Below are 14982 nucleotides of genomic sequence, written 5' to 3' on the forward strand. Positions count from 1 at the left end.
ACTACACTAGTAAAGACAACATTGAAGGCGGTGGTGCTTTCACCCCAAGATGAGCCATCCATCAAGGCGGAAGATGACTCAAGGCACAAGACAAACAAGACTGTCTGACAAGTTACCTGGCAAACTCTGCGGTAAATGGGTGGACAGGGCAGAGTGTGGGAGTGGTGCTGCATGGTGCGGGCTGGAGTGCAAGCCAGCCAGAAGACCTAGAGAGAAAAACAAAGAAAGGAAGGGGTGGGGGGAAAAAGAACAAATACACATTGAGGACAGAAACAAGCAGAGTAGCTGCAGCCGTTAGAGCCTGTAGCTTTGTCTCCAGTACTAGTTCTGCTGAACAGTGGAAGACAGAGATAGCTGGGACTTCTGGGCTAGCTATAGGTACATGCCTGAGGGCCTCCAAAACCACTGGCTTAAGACACAAACGCATGAACTACAAGCACAAAGCAACAACATGAGAGATGGGCTCATATGCAATGGTCTAACACAGTAGTCCTGATGCAATTCTTACAGCACAGGCATGAGAGAGACACACAGGGGAAAACACTCACTGTGGCTGAGGCCGTGGTGGAAAGTTCCAGGGGCAGGGCCCGTGACAATTGCATCCTTGGATACTCCTGCTTTGGGGGAGGAGTCCGAGCTGAAGGAGATGACGTGAAGAGGAAAGGAATGGATGGGAGAGATAATCCCCAGCGGGGTGGAGCTCAGGGCACCCGGCAGCTTTGGACTGCTGGACTTGTAGGATGGAGACAGTACACTTAAGGGAGGAGAGCTGGTTAGCAGCACAGCTCCACTGGTTCCTTTCTGGAAATGAAACAGCAAAAGTTAGTCAAAATAGAAACACAATGGTACCTCATCAGCTTTCCCATTGGATGAGGAGAGCTCTGCCCAACCCAACCCCCTCACCCCACCCATGCCCAAAGCCTCCTCCCCCATACACAGAATGCCTGCCTGCCAGATACCAGAAGACCAGCTCCATAATGCAAACAATCCAGTGTCTGGAGGTTCTGTTTCTGGGAACAGAAGAACAACCACACTGGCCCAGACCAGCAGTCCATCTAGTCTGGAATCCTGTCTGCAGCCGTGAATTGATCCTTCAGAAGGTGTAAACACTTCTATGATTGGCTGTCATGCACGAACACTGCCACACGGGAAGTTTCTTACTAACCTCTGGCTTATGTCCCGAAGCACAAGGGCTCATTTCCAATAAACTTGTATCCTTATCCTTATCCTACCAGTGTAACTGAAAATATTCTTCAGTCACATGCCTACTTCTCTGATGAATCCTACTAAGCTCTTGCTCTGAGTAATCTGCACGGCATAGAGCTCTAGAGCTTGATTAGAAACAGGAAACACACAAATTGGCAACTCTCTCTCAGCCCATCCCCTTCTTGTGTTATGAAAAAAGAGTAGATATGAATGGCTGACTTGACAGTCGATTGTTATATGAAGGCATCTAGAATTGATAAGCTTTCTTCTGGGAGTGAAAACCGCGGGGTTCATTGCATTAAACACAAGAAGTAAATATGAGAAGTAGCTCCAGGATTATTTAATGAGATCCTACATTGGGTTTACTTTGCACAGTACCTGAATTTTCAGTATGCTGCAGAATTCTGCACAGAACAGGCTGACCTGGATCTGGAAGTGGTCAAGGAGAAGCAGGAGATTGTGGTAGCTGGGTAGGTGACAATTAGAGGATTTTAGCCCCTGGGAAGGGGCGGAGGCAGTTTGAGTTTGTGAAACAAACACATTTCAGTGTCCAGTTATTGATCAGCAGTGAAACCAGTGTTAATACTGAAATCTCTAAGGTGGGAGGATATCAATCATGTTGAAGTCTGGAAAACTAAATTTGTTCCACTGCAACTTTAGATTAAAATGGAAACTGAATTCAATTATAAATGCTGTCATGTTTAAATGCCACTATGGGGAGGGTACCTGTTTGAATTTTATAAAAATTTCTGTGGACAAAAAGCAAAATCATGAAAATTAAGGCCCTGATCCTGCAAACACTTAAGCACAGAGGTAAATTTACTCACGACTAATCCCACTGATTTCAGTGAAACTACCTCCATGCTTAACTTAATGCTGCAAATACATATGCACAGGCTTAAAGGGCTAAAATTGCATTTTTATTTTAAAAATTCTCTTTGATCTACTCTAATGTTTTGCCAGTAGAACTATATTAGTATACTAGTAGGGCTTTGCCAGACAAGTGTGGATGCAGTTTATATTGGCAATACTATGCTTCTCCTGGCATAGTTTATTCCAGACCCCCTGAACAAAATAAGCTACACCAGGAAAAGCATGGTTTTACTTGTGTAACTGTCCACACTGGAGACTTTTGCCACCACACCTATGTCAGTCAGGTGTGAAGGGGTGTGATTCCCAGCCAATAGAGCTGTGCCAGCAGAAATTTGTAGTATAGAACTGGCCTTGGTGGCATAAATTCTTTGATACTTCAAAACAAAGCTTGACTCAATGTTATTCAGACTTTAAATGCATTAAAAACTCATGTTTTTTTTATATATACACACAGGCCGTCTTTAGAAATAGATACCTAAAGTAAGGCTCCTAAGCTCAAATTTAGGCTCCTCTGGGTGGTGTTCTGAAAAGCAACTGGATGATTTATTAGCACCAGTCCCACTTGACTTTAAACTGCAAACCCTAGTGCAAGACTTATAGCCTGCTTGAAGCATTACAGCTTTCTTAACTCGTACAAGTTTAATCTATTGGAAAGTGGTGATGTTTGCAAATCTAGCATGCACAATTTGCTTATCTATTTTGTGTCTGAGTTGGTTTTGTTCTCACAGTAAGGTCTAGACTTGTCTTTTTTGGCACAGACAAGCTTCTGTAGTGTGAAACTAATTAGTAAAAAAACTTCTCTGTAAAACCTGAAAATCTAAGAGTTAGGAAGTTAATTAAAGAAGCAAGTACAAAAAATTCACTTTGACGATTTAAAACTATAAAATGGGAAGAAAAGAATCAGCAATATGAAAATGAGAAATTTGATCTCTCTCTTACAATAATGATTTTTTTTTTAAAATCACAATTTTTATCCATCGTGGAAATTTGTCTAGCTGGATTTCAGAGTTTACATCCTATTGAGCTGAATGGGGGAGCAGACACAGACATTTCTTTGAGCTATTGTTTCAGGCTGCCTGCAAATTCAGGCAGATAGCACTGCACAGATTACACTCAAGTCGCAGTTCAGAAGGTTTTCTTCATAACCCATAATGGGCTAAAAACTTTGGTTCTTTTTAAATAAAAGTGAAAGCTTAGATTCTGGAGCACCAAATCTGTGGCAAAGGGTATGTTCTGCAGCAAATCCCATGTCCATGGAATTTGAGTACACACTCTCCTGAATCTAAACAGACAGCTTGGGGCAGGACTGTCTTTGTTCAGAGTTTGTACAGCGTCTAGCACAATGGGGTCCATAACAAGGGCTCCTAGATGCTACAGTAACACAAATAAATAACCTCAAGAAACACCTGAAATTCTTTTGAAGCTTTCACTTTAAGGCAGATCTTAGCAAGACATTGCTTGACACAATGACGTTAGACTGGGCTGTCCCAGCAATATACTTACTGGCACAGAGGTAGAAGACGCCGTGCTACTAACCACAGCTGGCTTTATGGAGGAGGTTAGTAACTTGGCTACCCCCTGAGTTCCTCCACCAGAATCTCCATTTGGACCACCAGGTGGCGCTACGAGAGTCAGCTTCTGAGAGACAGGGGTTTTTTTGACCATGGAGCTTGGGGAGGATCGGCTGGAAGCCTGCCCTGGGGAGGGAGTCTGCACACCCGACAGCAAGCCCCCCGAGGAGGAGCTCTGGTGTGCAGACACTGCGGACAACGTGGAGCTGCTGGAAGAAGCCCCATGCTTGGAGAGGGAGCTGGAAACGAAGGGAGATTTGTAGGACTGCCCTGAAGAGCTGGTGGAGTGCTTTCCTGCGTAGCTTAGGGAAGCCGTTGAGGAGCCAGGGCTCTTGTGGGAGCTGCTAGAAGCTGGAGTGCTGCCCGCAGATGAGACCGAGGAATGAAAGCCCTGAGCTTTGGTCGATGGCTTGATCGGCTGGAGGAGGGAACGTGGGGGCACGGGGGAGACAGACTTAGGGCTCTGCCGGGGAGCCGGGGACGTGAAGCTTTTCTGCTGCTGGCTGCTCGAGTGAAAGACTTTCACTTGGGCAACTGGCAAGGGGGTGGACGTCTGGGGCCCGTGACTTGTTCGCTGCAGGCTGTGGTGCTTCTGTTTGGACTGGTGCACATCGGGGAGGATTTTACTGGGGGACGCTTGGCAGGGCAGCTCTTTGTAACCAGAACTCTCTGCCTTTTTGTCTTGAGAGGACTGGCCCAAAGCCAGGGCCTGTTCGGCCAGGAAATTGAGAGGTGATTGTAGAGAGCCAGCAGGCGGTGGGGTAGGAGAAGAGCTGGACTTAGAAAAGTTCCGCTTCTCCTCTGAAGTTGCAAGACTCATGATCTTCTCTGAAGGAGGCTTTGGGGGTCCAGGGAGGGTGAAATCAGGGCTCCCACAGGCTCGGCTGTTAAGCACAGCCAATTCCTTGGACACGGCTTCCAGGGAGGAGGTTGGGTTACGAATTAAGTCCTCGTCCAGGGAGTCATCCATGCTAAAGGCAGCAGGTGTAGTAGTGCTGCTAGATGCTTGGGCAACGCTGAGACACAAGAGCTCTCTGGTCTGGGAGCTGATGCCAATGGCCACTCCCTGGGGCTCAGAAGGCAGAGAAACCGGGCCACTTGAGTGGGTCAGTGGAACAGACACTAGCGTCTTCTTATCTGGCTTACTGGAGGAGTCCTGCAAGAAAGTCACGAGGAGTGAGACGCGCAGCTACACAGAGTTTACTGGTGAAAATGAATGCTGCCTATTACATTCATTCCGGTGGCAGAAGTTGGGCAAGACACAGCTCAGGAACTTGCCTTGCCCACAGATCCTGTGAGCAACAATTGCAGCTGTACAGTGCTGTAGCTGGTTGCTTTTTTTCCCCCCCACTTGCACAATGTATTCAAATTACTCACATAGCCCTGCTGCAAACTACCCACCTGAGTGCCAACCCACGGAACAATCACCCCATGCAGATACCAGACAAAGCTAGAAGGGAACTTTTGCCAGAACAGACTTTCAGTTTCCAGTTCCTTTCTGCTCTAAGCTGGGTTGGAAATACCCCATTGAGGAGCCTCTCAAATGGGGTAAAGAAACTGCCTTTAGAAAGTCAACATTTGCCAGACATTACTGCTGGTATCTCTTATTTGAAGTATAGACAGAGGTAACTACGGGCAAGAGATTTCATGACCGCTGGATTTCAGTGGAGACAAGGAATTGAGGAGTCCTGTTAAAATGTAAGACAAGTCTACAGACTTTGGGGGCCTACAGATTTGGGGGAATCTAGATGGATGGTGGAGGCTTTGCCCTTTTTCAGCTAAACAAACATACTCAATTGCTCTCATGTTACGAGAACCACTGAATACTTCACTTCCTCAGAGAAGGACATTACTGGGGAAACTTAGCGAGTTTATTTGTGTTCCACGGTGGCTCTAAAGCAAGATCTTTTATACCTGTTCTATTAATGCAGCCTTTACAGAGCTTGCTATGTCTGCTTCATATACAATCATGTTAGTATCCAAATGCCCTGGAACCAGCTGGAGTTTACCTCCACCCCATACATTCTCACAGACAGTATCTGACCTGTGGAGACTAAGAAGGATCCTCCCTCTCTGGTATAACAACCTGATATGGGGACAGTTCAGTGCACATCATAAGCAACACTGTCCCTCCCCATCTCAAGACAGGTAAGTACAGCCTCCGGGAGGCAGGGAGACAACAAAACTCACTTTCACCTTCACTTTTGGAGGAGCCATAACTTTCTTCTTCGCCCTGTTTGGAGAGAGACAAAAGACATATGGGCTCATTGAATTTCCCTGGAGAACAAGCCAATTAAGGAGCGCACCAACTGATCTCCACTGAGATTCATAGGAAGAGAGGCAGCTTCTCAGGTTGCTAAGACTCAAACCACATGAAGTTTGCTATTGCTCTAGAAAGTCCTGACTTCCATCCAGGAGCCCAAGGAAAGTGAGGGAGGAGGCAGAAGTGTTGGTGGAGCACTAGTCACTGAAAGCAATTGGCCTGCATGTCCTGAACCAGTTATCGAGTCAGTGTTGAACTGAGTACACTGCAATAACACATTCCAGAAGTCACAAAGGAACTATAATAAGAGGCCCGCAGAGAGAAACTGCCACAATCGTTTGTGCTCAGGCCAGCTACCCGGGATGCCAGGAGAAATCATGGATCCAGAAGCATCCTCAGAAAAACTCTGTCAGGAAGGTTCCTCTAAGTCATTAGGGCAGGCATCATCTCAGCTGAATTCCACATGGTTCTCCTGGCAAACTGGTATCCCTCCTTCTTGCCTGCAATGAGCCTTAGCTACCATGCTTATCCCAGACCCTCCTTCAGCCAGGCAATAAGAAAAAGTCCACATTGAATGAAGACCAATAGAGCAGGGTGCCATCTGCATACTGATGGAACCAAGCACAAGCTGTATCCATGCTCCCTCCAAGGGTATAGCATACAAGTGGCCCTTTCTGTTGAATGATTAAATTCTAGGAAAGCCCAGCCCAGGTTAGAGTTCTTATCTGGGAGAAATCTCAAGGCGAACAAGGTGCACGCGAATCTATTGTTGGAGGTGAAGTTATATGCAAACTATAGCTACGCTACTTCCCAGAGACGCTCTCCGCTCATGCAAAGCCAAGCTGCATCTGGAGAGAGCTGAACAAGCAAGACTGCAGGCCTCACGTAGGAGCAAAGAACGAACGGGGAGAACTTTATTTGGTAGCAACCAACAATACAGTACAACAACAATCAAGGAAGAGGGCAAGTGCTGCAAGATACTCACAGGATTGATGTCAGGTGTCCATGCACACGCCTGCTCTCCTTGAACAGAGTCCTGCAAAGGAGAGAGAGCCGTGATCAGTTCTATCCAGCCGTGCTCACTAGAATGACAGGGATCACAGGAGACAACGGAACTCTGCTGTACCATGATGCATGCTGTGGTGAGCCAAACTGCCAGAGGCAGGAAAAGCTGGTAACTTGGCACCCAATTCTTCTCAGGAAGCCTCTCTCCTACTGCAACAAAATGTCCCCATTCAAGTCCTCCTCTGGGGTGGGGTGGGGGCTACTCTCTCCACAGGCTCCAAGTCTATTAATTATTAGAACTTCACAGCGAGCCCTCTGCTACTGGCTAAACCAACTGGCGTGGCAATACCAACACCAATTCAGCTAACAGAAGGATAACGGCAGCTGCTCCTCTAGATCAGTGGTTCTCAACCAGGGGTATGTGTACACCTGGAGGGTACACAGAGGTCTTCCACGGAGCACATCAACTCATCTAGATAGTAGCCTGTTGTAAAACTAGGCAAGATAAAAATCACTAGCGAAGTCAGTACAAACTAAAGTTTCACACAATGACTTGTTTGTACTGCTCTATATACAATATTTATATTCCCATTGATTTATTTTATAATGATATGGTAAAAATGAGAATGTAACCAATTTTTCAGTAATAGTGTGCTGGGACACTTGTATTTTTAGGTCTGATTTTGTAAGCAAGTAGTTTTTAAGTGAGGTGTAATGTGGGGGTACGCAAGACAAATCAGACTCCTGAAAGGGGTACAGTAGTCAGAAAAGGTTGCGAGCCACTGCTCTAGATTGCATGTTTGTAATCTTTTTACCCAGACGTCAGGGTTTATGTTTTTAATATGTCTGCTCCTCCGTTATTAAATGTATTTGGCTGTTAAAACAAACTAAAAAAAACAAATGCCAGCTTACTTTCACTAACTGCCGCTCTCTCAGCTCAGACTCTAAAATACACTCGGCACGCACCACCACGTCTCTGAACTCATCCACACAATCTCTATTCTGTCCACATGGAAGCTCCTCTTCAAGATCATCATCATTTGTATTTTCATAGCACCTAGGACCCCCACTGTGCTAGGTGCTGTACAAACACAGAAGCAAAAGCCAGTCCCTTGCCCCAAAGGGCTTACCATCTAAGTATTTTAAACAGGAGACAATGGGTGGATGCTGACAAACTCGGGAAAACAAGGAAACAAGAGACAATATTGGTTCACATGATAAGCGGAGGTCTCAGCACACCAGTAGCCTAACCAAGCTCTGCCTTCTTGTGTACAGTGAATTGAGTTGTCTTGTATATAAACTATACACAGTTTGCCTAATGTTCCTATTCATTTTCCCCTGCCTTCTGTCTGCTTGTCTGCCCTTAGCTTAGCCTGTGAGCTCTGAAGAGCAGAGAATTTTGCTTGAGCATTTGAAAAGCAACCGGGAAAAGCAATTTTTGTTCATAGTCACTGTCTAGTCAATTTCACGTCTAAGTTCTCCTGCACTCAGTCGCAAATTGCAATGGATACTTTACTCCTAAACTGCACGAAATGCTTGTTTATACATTGAAATGTTCACGGTTTTCCATGTTTATTTATTTGGAATTCAGAACACAGCAGTGGAACTATTTCTATTACTCTCACATAAAAGCTGTTTTACAAACCTCAAATCCAGCAGCGTCCTTCTAAGCTCCGGAATCCTCCTTACCCATTTTCCAATCCCACTGCCGAGCTCATGTTCTCTGAATGGCACATTACAAATGTCCACACATTTGTGAACCTCCTTTCTGTGTACAACTGCAGTACCTAGGCATGCAGGTGTCCAGTTAGACCCATTACTGACCATTCACACAATGGTTATAAAAAGCTGGGACCTACTTCTCCCCTTCAGACCAACTCACTTCAGAAAAAGGGATGAAGAATCCCCATATTAGAGGTTTACCACTGCCTTTCTTTTAAGCTACTGAGCAAAACAAGCAAGAGAACAGCCAATAGTAGCACCAAAGTGACTCCACTTCCCACTCATGTGCTGGCTTCCTCAGTGGAATGTGTAAGGAGGAAACACAGCCTAGCAATTAAGAGTGAAGAGCTCAGGTTCAGTTCCCACTTATGGAACAGACTCACTGACACACCTTGGGCGAGTCACTTAATCATTCTGATGCTTTTTCCCTTCTGGTAGATGGGAACACAACTGAGACATGAGACCTCACTCATGTCTGACATACTGCAAGATCCTCTGAGATAAGGAACAACAGAGCGCAAAGTGTTGACAGCCTCACTCTGACTCACCTGGACTGCATCCAGCCCTTCGGCCAGAGGGGTTTGACCTCTGCGTCTAGAAAGGTCTTCACGTAATCCTCCAGAGACTGAGCCTTGTTCTTCTCCAGCTCATAGCCATCCAGTTTAATCTTCACCACGTGGCAAAGCAGCTCCCTGAGAGATGGGCAGATTCAGACCAGGTTACCCACAACAATTTCCCCCGGAGTGCACTCAATTAACCAGAGTTGAGTGAATATTTTATCAGTCTCCTCACATTAGGATTTGCCATTCTGGGTCAGACTATGGACCAGATCGAGGATCACAAGCCCAGAAGTTCCCAAGTGGTGATTCTTCAGAGAAGAGTGACACCTCCACAGTAATGCACCCAGCCAACTGGGCAGAGTGGGTGAGTAGGTGTGAGAGTAGATACTTCCTAGCTCCCGCAACTTAATACCCTGTGGCAGAAGATGTGGTTGCCCTCTGCCATAACTTTAGCTGTTATTAATGGCCCTGAAATTAAGCCAGTTTGTCTTGATAACCAACTGCAGCAGTTTGTTCTAGAAGGCAACTAGATGCTGTGTGAAGTGAAGTTTCCTTTATGTTCTAAAGGAACCAGCCCTTAATATAATGTTGTGCCCTTGTTGTGGAACAAAGAGACAATGAGGGGTTGATCAGTTTTCACTTTGCCCTTTATCATTTTCCCCTTCAACCATGCCACCCTACCCATATTCTTCTTTATCAGACTCTAGAATACCCATATTCTTCTTTATCAGACTCTAGAATCCCAGCTGCTGCATTCTTACCAGCAGTTTTAATTACCAGCAATCTGGTCATTTTAGAATCTGTAGGACCTCATGTCCTCAGTATAGCTCCTTCTTTCCCAAAAAGGCTCCCTATTATCAAATATCTTTAAACTTCTCATCTAGCCACTATCTTCGCATCTACCCATTGAAGCCCCTTACTGTCTCCTGAAGAGCCAGCACCATGCCTGGAAGCGGGAGCATTTTAGAATACACGCAGAATCTGAGACTAACAAATGTTGCACTGGCCTCATAAAAGATTGCAACACCAAACCTCTGAGCAGACCCTGAATGGATTCAGTATTTAGGGTCAGACACACTCAGAAAGCCAGAGATAAAACAAAGTCACACTGTGTACTCCCAGCTCCATCAAGCTCAAGGGTCTGGAATGGAACGAATGGAAAAGATTCGGTCAAAGACTCAATCTGTCCAAACCTGATTTCATCGTTCCACTGAAATTTCTTCCGAGGTCCCATTATCCGCTTCCCTCCCTTCTCCTCATCATCCTCCTCATCAGAGCAAACCCGGTCTCTCTGCTCCTTGTCCTTTTCCTCTTCCAGCATCCTGAGAAGAGAATGGAATCAGTAAACTGTGGAACTCACTGCCACAGATATTACAATGTAGAATGATTCAGAAAAGGACTGACATGGATATGGACAAGAACATCCGGAGTTATAGAAAGCGAACATAAATTATGGAAGAGATATTAATCCTCATGCTTCAGATTTTAAAACAATCTCCAACAACTAGAGATTAGGCGGTTTCTCGCACCTTCCTCTGAAGCATCTGGTGCTGCTACAGCAGAATCCCCTAACCTCTGGTAATCTACAGGAATGCTACAGCAAGACCACAGCACGAGGGGCAAGGACACAGCTTGACAACCCTTGTGCCCTTCAGAAATTTTCCATCTAGGCTTAAACACATAAACAAAAGACTGAAAAGAAGTGAAAGGCCACAAGAGCAACCTGCAGGTGGAGGGTACCTGCTGAGAAGAGATACAGATTGATATTGAGAAGAAAAGGAAAAGCTTACTTAGCAAACTTGGCCTGGGTATGCGCTTGACACTCCTCCTGATATTTAGCCATCTGCTCTGGCATTGCCCGGCCAATGGCTTCCTTTAGCTTCTGGAGAGGCTCCTTCAGTCGGCCACCCTGCAAAGAGCGACAGGACACGGTGAGGTTTCACACAGAACTTTCCATTCAAGAGATCCCATAGTTCAGAGACAATAGCAGTGTTGTAACGGTACCACTAGACATGGTGACTGCTATATGCTCAGCAGAGGACAATAGTGCCTCATAAAAAGAAGAAAATTCCTGATCTCCAGAGCATGGTCAAAGTGCAAATTAAAGGATATTGTGCTGCTTCTAAGATCACCCACCTGTTCGTAAAGATAAAGCCTGCGGGCACGTTTGACCAGTGTGTCTTTGCTGCAAGGAAGGAAGGAGGCCAGGTGAGCATACACTCCGGATCGGATCTGGCTATTCAGCTCACGGGTCTGCAGCTCTATGCTGAAGAATAGGATAGACAGACTATTGACTGTGATTTCAACATGGTTTCCTCAAAGTAACACAAATATTCTGACATGAAGAAAGTCACATAATACTAGGGATGTGGTGAGCTGACTCCAGGAATCTCACAGTCTAGGCTTTTCCACTCAGTACATGCCCACCACCATCATAACAGAGCACATAACAAGCATATTACAGCCAATATAGGTCAAGAGTGTCATTTCTTCCATACTTCCTTCAAGGCAGTCAGGACCATGATGACCAATGAAGCTTTAGGCAATGAAACAAGAAAGATATTCCCCAAGGAGCACATTACCCTAGTCAAAACAGATCACAACAGAAACACTGCAGCCTAAACCAGAGATAACATACTTTTCACGTTTCACCCTTCATCCAAGGCTCTCAGAGCACTTTGAGAAAATTACGCTGGATAAGACATGTAGGTATTCTCCCCGTTTTACAGATGGGTAAACCTAATATTCAGGGTGGCTAAGGGAATCACTCCAGTCACGGAGAAAATCAGTGGCATAGCCAGGAATTGAACCCAGCAGCTCCAGCTCTTAGTCCCCTCTTCTAACCAGGGGATACTCCCTATACCGTTCTGGATTGGATAGCAAGGAATAGGACGACTAAGAGCCCTCATGGAAAAAGGCTATTGTAATTAGAAGAGGCCACTTTATTTCCAGTTATAGATTTGATTCAATTGACCAAGCACAGCACATTTCAACAGTTTATCTTAAACATCAGCTGGAGATGGAAACAGGATGACTGGACACACCTCTTAATTCTCCCCCACCCTCACCCCCACCCCAAATATTTGGTATTCTCCAATTTAAGGCCAATTATGGAGTACATCAGGGTTAGTCCCAACACACCTAGGAGGAGCTTACACAGGGCAGCTCCCCACCCATGCCCCTCAACCCTAGAGCCAGGAGATCTTCTCCCCCTAGATTTACCACTGGAGCGTGTTCTATATAACTTTCTCCCTTCCCCAGAGTTGTGTCCCCTTCCTCTATATTAATGGCAGGTAAGAGATGAGGATACTTACTCCAGTATGATGTTATTGATATCCTGGGTGAAAAACCTCTGTTTGCCTTCTCCTTCTGCAGCTCTGGCAGCCTGGTTCACAGTAGACAATATGAGCTGTTAGCTCACAGACAGATACAAAGAGGCACAAGTAGTCAAATGTTTTTCAAAGCAGCCTCAGGGATACTGTAATAAAACTATCAGCAACTTTATTCCAGGGAGACTCTGCATCGGTTACATACCAAGACTCCAAGTGGAAGTAACACCTACTTTGCATGACATGCACTTCCATGAATGAGCTCGGATCGTGTCCCACTTGTCAGGAACTGGAAGGCCTGCCCCAAAACCCCAGCCAATCAGCTAGCTGCGCTAGGGCCCCTCTAGCTGAAGCTTCACCATTAACTCTACACGGGGGATGCAATCACTAACTTCACATGGCAGCTGAGTTTTGCTCTATTTCACTGGAATATACTCCAAGTAAAGCACACCAATGTAAGATGTGCTCTGCTTTCCCCCAAGTTGCCCTGGGCCTCTCTACTTTAGGAAGGGGGTGTTCTCACCCCCTTGCTCTGACCTGCACATACCGCACTACCTGCGCTCACCTCTACACCGAAAGCATGTGGCTCTCCTGAGAGGTGCTCCAGAGTAGAGTACCAGTGTGCTGGGCCAGCATTCCAAGGAACAGCTGAAAAAAACACTACTCCAGTGCAGCCCTGCATTTCTGGGCCACCCAGCCACTGCCTTCATTTGAATGGATGCAGGGGAAAATGTGTCTGCCAATAAACATGGGCCTTCCAGCAGAGGAGGGTTATAGAAACTGAAGAGAAATGGAACCAGTACTGCTCATTAACAAACCCAGCTGGAAGCACCAGGGTACAAGAGGAGATATGCTGTGAATAAACAGCACCCACCAGCACTGAAAGCAATGCAAGCCTGTACAATGTGCCAGGTAAGGCACCACTTCCTCTGCTGCATAAGCCCCAGATTTGTAGTGTTCTTGTCACACAACTCCGCACATCCAATGCGGACAGTCTATAATTAAATAATCACCCAGGAAAACCAGGGGCACTCTAGCATTTCCTCTTAGAGACTTCAGTCAATCATTCATAGAAAAGCAAAATGTTTCATGAGACTGTGTTGATTTCCCAAATTTGTTCTACATTAAATTTTGTCAAAGGCGGTTTTGATATGCTCAAAATATTCCATTTCAACCTCTTTGGAATGCAACACTTGAATTTTCCATTTCGAACTGACTTTTCATTTCAATTGTTTTATTTTACATTCATTCTATCAGAATGAAATCTTTCAATTGCACCAAAACAAAATTCTGGGGGGGGGGGGAGTAGGGGTGGAAATTGTTATATGGGAAATTTCAAAATTATTTGTTTTCATTCTGTTTTGGAATGGAACAATATTTTAGAAAAAATCAAAAGAATTTCCTGCAAAATGGAAAATCTACTTCCTGCCCAGTTCCAGTTTCTTACTGGAGAGCAGGAGGTCTGGGGAGTTCAATCCGCTGGCCTGCCTTTTTGGAGACAAGATCCTTTGCATTAGCCATGAGATGGACTATCATCCCACAGATCTGGCCCAGTTCTAGTTTTAACAATTCTCCTTTATTTTACTCTAAACAATTGTACGATTTCTCGGCTGAGGCAAGAATGAGGAGAGGGGAGAGGAGAGAGGAGACGAGACTCAGACCCTATGCGCTCTCTCATTTCTTGGCAGCTTCTCAGCAGGTCCCAGCTTGCCTTCCTTTCGTATGTACCTAATAATGTCAACAGAAACACCTCGGGATAGAGGAGTCCCTCCCCACTGTCAAGCCTCAGTGAGGTGCAGTGTGAATTCATAGATGTGGGGCTGGAGGAAGGGCAAGATAGCTGGACTGTAAATATGATCCCATCAAGCCAGAAGCAGACAATATAAGGAGTCCTGCCCTCTGTTCATCCCCTCCATGCCCTCACTTCTCAAGACTGTCCCCCCTCCCAACCCTGCCCCAGAAAACCCTCCAGCTCAATAGCCAATGATAGTTCTCACTTCAATGCACCTGTGAAATTGAGAGAAGCACTCTCCCACCCTTGTGGCCAAGCAGAGGACTCCTGAGCAACTAGCACACCTGGTATGTTTCAACAGCAGCCTTCCCCTGGGAACAAGGAGCAGCTACTTGCACCTCAGCGCAAGACGGCTCCAGGGCACAGTGTTTTATTTCATGCTGCAGCAGTCAGACCCGCACTTGCAGTTTGGGTAGCATATGCAGCATGAGACAACGACTGCCTCTGGGAAGCAGAGGGGCCTCTTACTTAACTCTAATTTGGTTTCTCCCAGTCCCTACTAGGCCATTCTGGACACTAGGCAATAGGACTTCCTAGCAGAAGACAGAGGACCAACCAAATGTGCTCGGTCAACACATACAGATGGGTCAGTTCCAGCCAAGGAATCCTGTACAGGAAGTTTCCCAAGTAACAAGAATTGCACACAAAAAAATCAGAGCAA

General features: G+C 45.8%; 1 protein-coding gene across 5 annotated transcripts in view; it reads right to left on the minus strand.

Moving 5' to 3' along the window:
• Positions 1-14982, minus strand: part of UBN1 (ubinuclein 1) — a 34308-nt gene that overhangs the window by 5322 nt on the left and 14004 nt on the right. For 3 of the 5 annotated variants that reach the window (XR_014713251.1, XR_014713252.1, XM_084640783.1), the window contains exons 8-17: positions 12515-12585; positions 11337-11466; positions 10991-11109; positions 10394-10522; positions 9189-9332; positions 6899-6949; positions 5841-5883; positions 3583-4806; positions 549-801; positions 117-206 (exon numbers count right to left, since the gene is read on the minus strand). Coding sequence is in view for 2 of the 5 variants with exons in the window: in XM_084640783.1 (XP_084496909.1) it covers positions 117-206; positions 549-801; positions 3583-4806; positions 5841-5883; positions 6899-6949; positions 9189-9332; positions 10394-10522; positions 10991-11109; positions 11337-11466; positions 12515-12585 (2254 nt within the window). In the remaining 3 variants the exon portion in view is untranslated. The remainder of the gene's footprint in view (positions 1-116; positions 207-548; positions 802-3582; positions 4807-5840; positions 5884-6898; positions 6950-9188; positions 9333-10393; positions 10523-10990; positions 11110-11336; positions 11467-12514; positions 12586-14982) is intronic. The other 2 variants (XR_014713250.1, XM_084640784.1) reach the window with 2 other exon arrangements.

This window comes from Lepidochelys olivacea (assembly GCF_965140295.1).
Source record: "Lepidochelys olivacea isolate rLepOli2 genome assembly, chromosome: 10".
NCBI lineage: Eukaryota > Metazoa > Chordata > Testudines > Cheloniidae > Lepidochelys > Lepidochelys olivacea.